Source organism: Patagioenas fasciata, chromosome 1 (genome assembly GCF_037038585.1).
Source record: "Patagioenas fasciata isolate bPatFas1 chromosome 1, bPatFas1.hap1, whole genome shotgun sequence".
In the NCBI taxonomy this organism is placed as follows: domain Eukaryota; kingdom Metazoa; phylum Chordata; class Aves; order Columbiformes; family Columbidae; genus Patagioenas; species Patagioenas fasciata.
The window spans coordinates 3,418,485-3,430,813 of NC_092520.1; the positions used below are offsets into that span (position 1 = coordinate 3,418,485).

At 45.9% G+C, this 12,329-nt stretch overlaps 1 protein-coding gene across 1 annotated transcript in view; it reads left to right on the plus strand.

The window, feature by feature from the left end:
* Window positions 1-1,681: 1,681 nt before the first annotated feature.
* DGAT2 (diacylglycerol O-acyltransferase 2) overlaps window positions 1,682-12,329 on the plus strand; it is a 28,531-nt gene continuing 17,883 nt past the window's right edge. The window contains exons 1-4 of the mRNA XM_065833646.2: window positions 1,682-1,820; window positions 10,125-10,244; window positions 11,280-11,387; window positions 11,858-11,928. Of these exons, the coding sequence (XP_065689718.1) occupies window positions 1,781-1,820; window positions 10,125-10,244; window positions 11,280-11,387; window positions 11,858-11,928 (339 nt within the window). The 5' untranslated portion in view covers window positions 1,682-1,780. The remainder of the gene's footprint in view (window positions 1,821-10,124; window positions 10,245-11,279; window positions 11,388-11,857; window positions 11,929-12,329) is intronic.

Here is a 12,329-nt window from a genome sequence, read left to right on the forward strand (position 1 = left end):
CACCTCTGAATCTCCAATTTAAGCTCCCAACAGCTGAAAATACAAGGGTTTTTTTTTTGTGAAACACACTGGTAGACACGTGTGTCTGGGCCAAAAAGTGGACGTTGCATCAGCATCTCCAGGATCAACAGGAGAAAAAAAGTTGCTGGCTCAGCAAAGCGTAATCCTCCTCCCAACCTAAAAACCAGGCAAAAGTTGAGGAGTTTTTTAGGGTGTTTTGGTGGTGATTGCTACCTGCTCTCCACAAATAGGCAGCTCTGCATGTTCCTTGCTTTCAATGGGCTTTTCCCTGAGGGATCTCAAGGTGCTTATCTTTTTATTTTCCCCAAATTATAGAAGATGAAGCTGAGATTAGGGAAGGAGGAGAGGCCTGATTCTTTGCTCAGGGGTGTAGCAAAATCCCCCCCTTTAACAATAGGGCCAGACATCACCCCGTTTTAAAGAATCTGGTTTAATATTATAGGATCTGGGGCAGATGCATCTGTCCCTATCTGCGAAAATGTCTTGCAGGTGCAGCCATGTTAAAACCTTGATAAAAACTTAAATGTCACCTCATTTCTTACGGCTCTTGCGAGTAGATCCATAAACATGTTGTCAGGAGCAGAAAATGAGGTTTGGTCAGTGGTTTCTACAGGCTATCTTGATGGCTGGGCTCAATAATCATGAGGGTCTCTTCCAACCAAAATGGTTCTACTGTTCTGTGAAAATGAAACTTAAAGAAACCATTAAAGCTTCTGTTAAAAAAAAATTCTAAAATTTTATTTTTTCTACTTTTTTCCTCTTAATGTCATGATGCTTTTAGGAATCTGGATCTCCCAGATCCCGCTGAGGAAGTTAAAATCAGCCAAGAATGAGGTGGGAGAGCATCTGAGCAGGAAAGGGACCACAGTGCCTTAAAATGTCCATCACTAGTGGGGACTTGGGGGGATTTTTCCCCGCTTTGTGTTGAGGGGAAGGAGAACAAGGAGGGAAACACCTTGCAGAGGGTGTGGGGGTGCCCCCTGCCTTGTCTTACTATCATAGAATCATTTTGGTTGGAAAAGACCCTCAAGATCATCGAGTCCAACTGTTAAACCACCCCTGGCACTGTCCCATGTCCCTGAGAACCTCATGTCCATCTGTCCAACCCTCCAGGGATGGTGACTCCAGCACTGTCCTGGGCAGTGTGTTCCAATGCCCCACAGCCCTTTGGGGAAGAAATTGGTCCCCACATCCAACCTCAACCTCCCCTGGTGCAACTTGAGGCCGTTTCCTCTGCTCCTGGCGCTTGTTCCTGGGGAGCAGAGCCCGACCCCCCTGGCTCCAAGCTCCTTTCAGGCAGTTCAGAGATCAGAAGGTCTCCCCTCAGCTCCTGTTCTCCAGCTGAACCCCCCAGCTCCCTCAGCCGCTCCCATCACACTTGTGCTCCAGCCCCTTCCCCAGCTCCGTTCCCTTCTCTCAACTCGCTCCAGCACCTCAAGACCTTTCTTGGTGTGAGCGGCCCCAAACTGCCCCCAGGACTCGAGGTTTGGCCTCCCCAGTGCCCAGTATCCCCCAAATCCCCACCCCATGCAGCAAGTTGGATCACCTAGACCAAGAGCTCCCTCCCCGTCCACACCCCGGGCTGAGGGACCCAGGCGTCCTGCCTGGCCCCGCCCCTCCCCGCCCTCTTCCTCCTCCTCCTCCGGGTCTATATAGGGATGTGCGGCCGATCCCTTCCCTACTCGCTGCACCGGGGCTGCGGAGCCGGGTCCTTTTTTCCATCCTATGGCCCTGGCCGGGACCTGACCCCCCCTCCGCAATGAAGACCATCATCGCTGCCTATTCCGGGGTGCTGCGAGGTACCAAAGGGGGGGTCTGGGGACGTAGAGACGCGTCCCGGTACCGTGGGGATGCTGCGGTGCGGGAGCAGCATCCCGGCGGTTCAAGGTGCAGGGTCGGGCAGAAGCGACACAGAAACGCTCAGCTTAATTTCTAATATCCCCCTTTTTCTTTCTGCCTGGAGCAGTGCTTGTTTAAGAGGGGGGAGGATGGTGGGAAAAGAGCAAAATGCAATGGCGGGGAGGCTGGCTGTGGTTTTTCTTAGTGGCTCCCTGCGCAGGTTTTGCTTTTAAGCGAGCTTGGAGGGTCGGGCTGGTTTTCTGAAGCTGTTGCAAACGGCTCAGGTTTATCTAAGCCACTTTGCACCCTGGAAAAATGTGGGCGTGTGGCATTTGCTTAGGAACGAGCGTTTATTTTATTTTTACTTATTTTCTCTCCTTGTGATGGCAGGAAGGGAGGTGTAGTAGTTTTATCAACACGGCGTGGCTGGTAAAAATTCACTGTTGCAGCCTTATTTTGTAATACGTTGTCGCCCATACCTACATCAACAGAGGAGAAGATAAAAAGAGCACTGCTATTTTTTGTTGTGTTATCATGGGGAGTTGAAGATTCAGTGTCAAAGCAAGGTTTTACATTAGGAACTACATCCAAGTTCGCTTTTGCAATGCTCTGCACTGGTAAGTCACTTCCTTGGTGAGAGGAACAGGTTGGGTATCCATGGCTGCCACCCATCGTGGGCAGAGCTGCGGATGCCAAGCGCTTCCTGCTGCAGGCTGAAACACGTAGGTTATAAACATATCGGAGAGACAATATGGGAAATCTCAGTTTGCAGCCTCCCTCGTGTGCTTGTAAAAGCAGCTCTGGGTATCTCACAGGAATAAATTTAGCAAGTCTAAATATGTTGCTTGGTGGAGCCTCCTAACCCTCCTGCGAGGGTGCTTGTTTAGAGAAGTGTCATGGCTTGCAAATAGTGGGGGTTTTGCAGGAAAATGCGCTTGGACAGTGATTTGCCCCGTGCCTTGTGGAGGGCCCTGGAGTGATTGCTCTGTCTGTGTTGCAAAAGGCTTTCTGCCCTGCAAAAGCACACTCTGAATTCCTCTTGGGCTGAAGAGACCTTTGAAATGGCTCCTTGATTAAGCAAATCGTTAGCAGAGCTAAAAGGACCTGAACCTGGTGAATTAACCCCTCAGCTCTTGCTTTCCCACCGTGTCCTGCATGTCGAGCTGCTGGTGCTCATCTCCATCAGAAAGATGTGGCACCTGCCAATATTGGGGATGGATCCGCAGGATCAGTTGTGAACGGATTGGGGAAAAAAATCTGCATGTGTTTCCCAAGCTCAGCTCTGGTCCTTAAAGTATCTTAGCTTGCTTATACAACTAGCATGATGCCAAGTGATGTTTTGAGATGAGAGGTCATTTGAATTGACAGCATGTGAACTGTTGAATTGAGAGTTAACCACAAGCCAAGTCCAGAGAATAAATCATTCAGGAGACCTATAAAATATGTAGGGCTGACCTGAGACCTCAGTGGCCACCTTGGCGGCATTGACGTGTTAATGATGGATCTAGGACACGTGCATAATTCAAAATGGAGTGTGGTTTAGGGACAGTGATTGGCCTCATCTCTAGATAATCCTGCTTAGCAATGGAAAGCTGTCTTAATGCTCCTCAGGTCAGTTTTCCTCTGAGGCACCTCATGGGGGTCCTGCAGTGATATTTGTTGTTTCCTTACTCATTTCTTCACGTGCTTCTGCCCGGGGAGGTGCGAGATGTTGCCTTGGTGACTGCAGCATCCGCCAACGCAACCCCTTGCCAGCTCTGTAGCCTGTCATGGGCAAGAAAATGCAGGACCAGCTTCAAAGCCTGCTGGTCCAAAGCCAGGAGCTCAGACTCAGGCTGGGCTTTGGGGATGATGATGTAGGACCTTGCAGGTCAAAGATGGGCAGAGGTGACGTGGTGTAGCAGTTCATGCATGGGACCTTAGGCGCTGCTTGATCATGTTAGATAACATCCTGCCCCCACCCATGTAGAATATTTAGAACAAATCCACTAGACTTTCTTTTCTCCCTATCTTTTCCAAGTATTTTGCCTGTGTGAAGAGCTGATTTATGTGGGCTGAGAGTCTGAATGGCTTATACTGTCCTTTAGCCCCCAGCCTTCATGTTTGCCTGACACCTGACTTTGTCCCAGTGCTTGTAAGTTTGGCTGAATTTGTTTGAAAATCTGATCCTATTAAAAACAAGAAAAGGTGCAGACATCTGCCTCTCTAACCATCCCTGTGTGTATGCAGGAGAACTCTGTTTTGGACGCTAACCCGGTGTTGCAAAGATCAGAGCAGATCTTGGACCAATATCTAGGGTTGGAGGATGCTTTGAGATGCTTTGGGTGGAAGGGTTTGTCATCTCCTCATCTTGACCTGACTCACTTTGGCCATGTGCTGGCCGGGTATTCTCCTCCTTGTGTTTGGCAGAGCAGCAGGGAGGTGCTCAGCTCTCCTGAGGAAGGATGCTGGTGTGGTCAGGACATTTAAGGGCTGTCTTTTGAAGTATCTGCTCTTATCTTGTTTCATCTTGCAGAAGCTCTTTCTCTCCTTTATTTTGGCTGGACTGTGGCATTGGAACAGGCTGCCCAGGGCAGTGCTGGAGTCACCACCCCTGAAGGGGTTGAATAGATGCATAGATGAGGTTCTTAGGGACATGGTTTAGTGGTGGGCTTGATAGTGTTGGGTTAACAGTTGGACTCAATGATCTTAAGGGTCTTTTCCAACCTAAATGCCTCTAGGATGCTATAAAAGCAATATTAAACTTTAGCGATGCGGAACAAAATTGTAGAATAGTTTGGGGTGAGGAAGATAATTTCCCTCAGCTTAACCTTGGGGTTAGTCTTGTGCTGCACCTGAGGTTTGCCAGACCTCACTTCTGCTTGGGGGTGGACTTTTGAGTCCTGTTTTGGGATCACAGCATCCCTGCTAGCTGTCCTGTGGTGTTTCCTCTTGACCAAGCTGCCTGGGAGGTGGAGGTTTGGCCTCATGACTGAGCCCTTCTTTTAGAGCTCCTGCACTCTGCCCCGTGCACACTGACGAGATGTAGTAGGATGGTTTCCTTTTTCTTGTCTAGAGCTATTAGACCTTGCTGACTTACATCTAAAACTGTTGGCTGGTTTAGGGCAGCTGGGTCTATGCTCGTGTTACTTTACTCTGACCAACACACAGCTGCAAGCGTCGAGACCGAAGGCCAAGTTCAGTGTTGCGAGTAAATGCAGATCTACCACGAGATAAATGTCATAACAAATTTGTTTATTTGCTATGCAGAATCCCAGCTCCTTTTTAAAGAGGTTGAAATAAATGTCTCCCCATTAACTATGTCATTGACCTCCAGTCACAGCCATTCTTTACCGCAGATAATATGGGATTATTAAGTATTATTTCTCCCCTGGGGCATGAGCAAACTGCTATACAGCTATGTGCAGGGCAGGAGAACTATACTTCATGCTGGTAATTCGTTATTCTCTAACAAGTAATTGACTATCTAACAACACAAACAGCAAAACTGGAAGCGGAGAGAGCTTGTGTGCTGCAGCTGGGGCATCTGAGTGAACTTAAGATGGAACAACTTGTGTTGCTTAAGAGGTTTTACAGACGTCACATCTGATGTAGCAGCTTCCCGTGCAGACTCCTGCTCTTGCATGGGAGGCTGAGTCCTCACAAGTACCCTAGAATTGGTCTGTTTATCTATTCTGGCTTTTATACGCCTCCGATGTCAGCTTTTCTGCCAAATGCATAGCTCAAAATGTCCATTCACACCTTATGCTTTGGAGGGGCACAGCTACACTACGTCTAATTTGGTTTCCCTCTAAATTATCTGTGTGTTGCAGCATAATTCTTGACCCAGAATTAACATGCTAATTGTCTTGAAAAGGTAGCAGATGAAGCTTGTCTTTAAGAAGCTTTCAGTATATTTTTAACTATCTGTAGCACTTGTACTTCCTCTCAGCTAATTTATCTGACTATTCCTTAATTAAGTGTTGTGAATTGGGTTTCCTGGTGCCCAAGTGTCAAGTTCTGTTTACTTCTTCTCCTGGGACCTTTGGGTAAAGGTATATCATGATTTTTGCACATTTTATCTGAAATAAACTGTGCTGGAAGCATATCAGATGCTGTCCATGGCTGAGTCTGTGTTGCAGACATGAGTCTGCTTGGTCAAACCCTTCATCGACTCCTTGGTAGCATCTCTTGTGCTTGACTCTGATGGCTGCTAGAATTTAGTAACTCCATCACTATTTGGGGAACAGATGTCAAATGTCATTGGGCTTCTTTGGAAGGCTGCGGATGGCTCTTATCACTCAATAGCAGTGAGGTGTCCTGGAGAAGTCACTTGGGGCCACCTTGGCAAGTAGCATCCTTGAGCTGTGCATGGCTTGGTGCAGGCAGGATCCCGCCAGTGCTCCAGGGCGTGGGCTGCAGTGAGAGTCTGGAGGACTCCGGATCTCATCTGAGATCAGGAAAGCTATTAAAGATCTCTGCTGTGTAGGCATGTGTTGCTAAGGGTGTGATCCCAAACAGCCAGGCTGTCTAGTCCTGGGACAGGTGCCCTGGAAAACAGAGCAACTGGACGGTTTAGGCTAGACATTAGGAAAAGGTTCTTCACCCAGAGGGTGCTGGACACTGGAACAGGCTCCCCAGGGAGGTGTCACGGCCCCAAGCCTGACAGTGTTCAAGAAGAGACTGGACAATGTCCCCAGACACACGGTGTGAACTGTGGGGTTGTCCTGTGCAGGGACAGGAGTTGGACTCCATGATCCTTGTGGGTCCCTTCCAGCTCAGGGCATTCTATGAAAACTCTCCAGGAGCTGTGTTGGATGGCCAGCACACAACAACTGTCTTCAGCAGTAGAAGATGGAGATTTGTGTTCTTGCAACATTAAAAATATTTCCTTAGGAAAAGACTGATACAAAACGGTACCAAATACTGAGATATACAGCATTATTTGCCTTAAAATTTATCATAGGTATGTCTGATAAGCCTTATTAAACTCAATTATTAGGCTAAGTATTCCGTGAAAATTAGAAATACTGCCTTTCCTGTGCTTAATTCTCCTTTGGGTTTTTAATATGTGAATGATGTTTGGTGTGGGCCCACAAGTGAGTCCTGGAAAGGAAGGGTTTTCTTCAAAGAACTGAATCCAAGTATCAGTGTTCAGTTATTCTGCTGTGGCAAAGACCCCAAAATAAAGCCACGTTTCTGTTGGCTTGTTAAAGCTCTTGTGTCACCAGCAACCAGCCTGGTTCTCCAGAACATGGATTCCCCCAAATCCCCCCTGGCTACTACAGTTGAAGGAGAAAAGAAGCAAGGCTTGTATGGAGGGTTGAGTATACGAGGTGTGAAGTCTGGCACTATGGACAACAAGCTCAAGACTGGCTGGAAATGGCTGTGTCAGCACTAACAATCTATAATTACTCAACCTGCAGTTGACGCACTGGGTCCATCTGGAGTGTGCAGGTTGTTGGTGCAAAGGTGACACCTCTGCCCATTCTCACAGTCCTTTTCATTTCCACTGGACTTCTATATCCTTAACTGTGAATTAAACATTAATATTATACATTCCATGGTAACTATTGGCTTTGCTGGTGTTGGAAGCCTTGATCTCTGTGAAGGATGTTTTTGCTTTCAGCAAATAACTGACCCAGGACACCACTTGTCCAAGGGCAGATGCTCAGCTGCCTGCTGAACTCGTGCCTTCCCTCTGTCTTAATGCAGTTCGGGAAACAAATTGACAGGTTGACTTACGCCACCTAATACTGGTCTATTTACAGGGCTAGTAATCCCTGCAATTTGTTAAAGCATCTAGAAAATGCTGAAGTACAAATTCTCATCTGGAAGGAACAACAGTTGTCCTCTTTGGGGGAAGAGGATGGGGATTTATCTGATCCAAGGCGGGAGTGTTGGATTAATCAATCCAAAGATGCTTTGGTAGTGTTACTACAAATGCTGGAAGGATCAGTTACACAAGGCTGGGCTTTTATTGTGGATCACAAATAATCTCTAAGACTCTTGACTTATTTTGAGGTTATAGCGGTGTCACTGACGATATCTCTATTGCTAAAGCTCCCTTTAAACTAGTATCTAGCAGTCCTCAGGCCACATGAGGTTTGTCCATGTGCGATTTTGTAAAGCAGGTTTTTGGGACAGCAAGTTTGTGGAGCTGGAGCAGCAGCTGCCCCAGCGTTGTGGTCCCTCAGCAGCAATGACAGATTTCTCTTACCCTTGGACAGATGACTCTGACCTGGTAAAAAAACAGGGTGTAATTTATCACTTTACCCAAATTTGGGTATTTACTGTCAAATGTGAGGAGCTGCTGCACAGGATTCCTGAGTCTTCCTAGCGTTGTGAATCAGTGTGTGTTGGTGGCTTCACTCGTCCACATGTTGCCCTGTCTCCTCTTAGAAACTGGAGTTACACTTGCAATGCTAAGAGTGAATTTAGCAAATATTATGTTATCATGCAAAGACTTGCCTTCAACTTGAGCTGCTGCTTCAGACTGGATTAGTACTGTAGGTTTCAGTCTGCTGGCAGTTGCTGTGTCTTGATCCATCCTTGACTGAGACTTGGTCTACTTGGAGTAGTTAATGCCTAACCCCTTGCAAGGATTGTTCATTGGACATGGACTAAGGAAAGCTCAGGATGTGGGCTAGCTATAGATTTAGGCTACAGGGCCTGGTGTGGCTCTTGGCTGATGTTCTTTACAATCAGAAATGCTCAGGAACACATGTAGCTGTCAGTCCTGGGTACCGTGCTAAGTCTTAACATTAAATGCTACGTAAGAGGAGAAGCAAAGAAACTGCAAAATTAATACAGCAGCTCTATGAGTACAGCTACTGTGCATTAATTGTATTGCTTAGACTATGGGGAAAGCCTGTTGCAATAGGACAAGAGGTAATGGTTTTAAGCTAAAAGAGGGGAGATTTAGGTTAGATATAAGGAAGAAATGTTTTACACTGAGAGTGGTGAGAGCAATGAGAGCCTGGCCCAGGTTGGGCAGAGAGGTGGTGGATGAACCATCCCTGGAGACATCCCAGACCAGGCTGGATGGGGCTCTGAGCAACCAGAGCTGGTGAAGATGTCCCTGTTCATGGCAGGGGTGGCACTGGGGGAGCTGGGAACGTCCCTTCCAACCCAAACTGTTCTATGATTCTAGGTTAGGCGACAGCAAAGACTGTTAAATATAGTTCACGTATTTAAAAGATGCATTAGTGAAACCTGCTTTGTAGAAATTACTAGAACTATGGCACCTCCTCTGTCTCTATAGAAGAGACTCTTCTCCATCAAACTTCAATTTGACTAAGCGTGAGCACTTGCCATGATATCACCATTAGCAAAGTCCTGTCTTGCCAGCAACAGCAAGGACTGAACCCATTCAATATAATGGCTGCTTAGCAGTATCGCGTCCCTTATAATAACAGGCTGATCCTTAAACAGAGAAGGAAATATGTAAACACACCTCCTGGTTTGTTTGTAGGCCAGCAGCTCGATTTGCATTTTAACCAGTTATTATGGTGCTTGTGAAATAAAGTAATGAAGAGAAGGGAAGGAAAACTCATTTACAAGTGCTACTTTCTTGAGGTGGCTGAGTGTTTCAGCAAATGCTGCAGTAGGAGGCTCCTCATGTAGAAATGAAGTCACTTTGGTGTTTTACTTGTTCTCTCCCCACTTGAATAGCTTAAGCTTCTAAGAGTGGCTTTCAACTCCTTCCTTCCTCAGATGCAGTTTTTATGATCGTTTTCCTTACCCTTGTAGCTGTGGATCCCTGGGGTCATGAATTGAGGTGTTGCTCAACCAGCCCTTGAGCTCTGCTGTGTAAGGCTGGACCATAGAGCTTTCGTTGAACACACGTGTAGGAGTTGTGCAACAGACTTGGTGAAGGCTGGATGAGCAAGAGTTCAGACCACAGCCCCGTGTGTGCTTTGCCTGTGGTTTGGGACAGCTGATCTTTATCTTCTGGTGAAGTCATGGATTTCCCTGTTATCTACCACCACTTCCAGGAACTGGAAGTTTGAAGTGGGCGGTAGGACCATGTGTGATGGTCAAGGCAATAACGTCTTGCTCAGGTGGGAGCTGCTGTTGCCCATTAATCCCTTCCAGCATCCCCAAAACAGCTGGATGTTTGCAGATGACAATCTTTTGCCTTCTGGGATGCTTAAACTCCATGGGAAATATTATTCTTTAAGTCTTGTTCTAAAAGTAAACTATATGAACATCAATTTTTTTTAAACCTCCTATCTCAAAGTAAAATATGTAAATGTAAATTTATTCCTCTCTTTTTTTCTTAGGCACAGGGTCGAACATTCTTTCTTCTCTCCAGGATTTGTTCTGGCTATCTAAATCCAAAGTAGAGAAACAACTCCAGATCATCTCTGTGCTGCAATGGGTTCTCACTTTCCTCATCATGGGTGAGTAACACCTTTTGGCCTAAAGCAAAGCTTGTTTGCCTTAATTCTGAAAGAATTGTAATGCAAAAATGTTAACTCTTATGTAAGCATTAATTACTGGATGTGTACTGCAGCAGGACAGTCCCTGGGGTGTGTGCATATTGTATAATAGAACACAATCTTGTCATTTGGTATTTTGATAATAAATGGCTTTACCTGGCTCTAGAAAAACCATAGGAGCTATAGAAAGACCTGCTGATTAGCTCATGTCTATGTGTACCATGCAAATAAGATGGAAGCAACTGGAAATCTCTCACCTGACTCATTCGTGGGCATGTCCAGAAATAATAAATATCTAAGAAATTTCTTAGAAACAACCGATAGCTGATGCAACTGATTGCAAACAGGAGTGCCTTACTTTTGGCTTGGTCACCACTCAAGAGATACCAGAGATGGGCAAGAAGTTTGTGTTAGACCAGCAAAACTGCTTGTCTCTGGTTACTTTTGTTTTGTTAAGCTTCAGGCTGCTCTGCTCCATAGTGTTGTTGATAAATAAACTGGAGAAAGGTGATGATTGCAGTCAATCAAGTCTCATTGTTCCTTCCCAGTTTAGTTTGTGCTGAAATGGCAATAGCATTTGTGGGTGGGATCTCTGGCACCATGGTGGGGCGACTGGTGTAAAGCTGGTGTAATGTGTGGAAGGTTTATGTAGTTGTGGAAGAAACTCCATTGGTGTAGGCCATGAAATGTCGATGCTGGTGGAGTCTTGATCTTGCTTGGTGAAGCAGATGCCGCACCTGGAGATCTTATAGAAGAGATACCTGGAGAAACCATAAAGGGGTGGGTTGAGATACTTCAAAGCTTTAGAGGAAGCTGCCTCAGTCCTACATGCATTTATTTTTTTTAGCTAAATCTGTTTGCATTGAAGATTGACATCAGATTGAGATTAAGACTTCAGTATAGAAGGGTCAAAAGGCAAGGGACTCTTAATGCAAGTGTAAACGTAGACTAAAACCTGATGCAACCTTGTTTTCTTCTCTTTTTGGACCCATCCAGGTGTTGCTTGCACTTTAATCCTCATGTACATACTGTGCACAGATTGCTGGGCCATTGCCGCTCTATATTTAGCCTGGCTGGTATTTGACTGGAATACACCAAAGAAAGGTAAATATTGCAGCATAGATCTTTGCTGGTTAAGTGTCCCTGTCCTCATATTTGGACAAAGCACTTTCTTATAATAGGTGGGTTCCCTGCTTAGTGGGACTTGACTGAGTCACTGACCACCCTCCATTGCTTTAAGACCGCTGAAATCATGCAGGAACTTAGGCTTTCTTCCCCAAAAGATGAATCTGAGGTTAACATTGAGCTGTTTCTAGCTGGAATTGTTCATTGCCCAACTACAACAGGTCCTACTCAAAATTTTTTGTTAGGCCTTAATTAGCTTGAAGTATCCTAAAATCCTGAGTATAGATGGTTTCACCTGATTTTAGTGCAAGATGCAGGTGTCCCACTTCCTTAGTGGAACGAAATTCATAAGTTGCTGTCTAGCTAGAAAAATTATCTGGAGTCGTATAGGATTCTTGGTAGGCACCCATGCCAAAAGAGCTTTAAAAGCATTATTTTTGTCTCTTCAGGAGGAAGAAGATCCCAATGGGTGAGAAACTGGGCTATATGGAGGTACTTCAGGGATTATTTTCCAATAAGAGTAAGTAACAGTTTAACTCTATGCATTGAGTCTTAACTGTTTTAGACCGGCTTGTAATAACCCTCATGGAGTTGATGTTGGACCTACACTAGTCTATCCATGACATTGAATTGTAAGCAGGACATGGCTTACTTACCATTGCCATACTACTGCTTGGAGCAACTGTGGCTATAAAGTCTGAAATGCATCATCAGTGGTGGTATCGTGATTTGTAGAAGATGCTGCTTCTGATGGTTTTATCACCAGAATTCTTGAGGCAATCAGCCCTGCAGCAATAAGGCTATATCTCCCCGATTTCTGTTCTGCAACAATCCTGTGTTGTGCCAAGCCCTGACCTTGTTCCCCCCTTGTAAATCTGGCTCAGTTTTCGTCTGTTTTCCAGTTATACCCTAGGGCAGAAC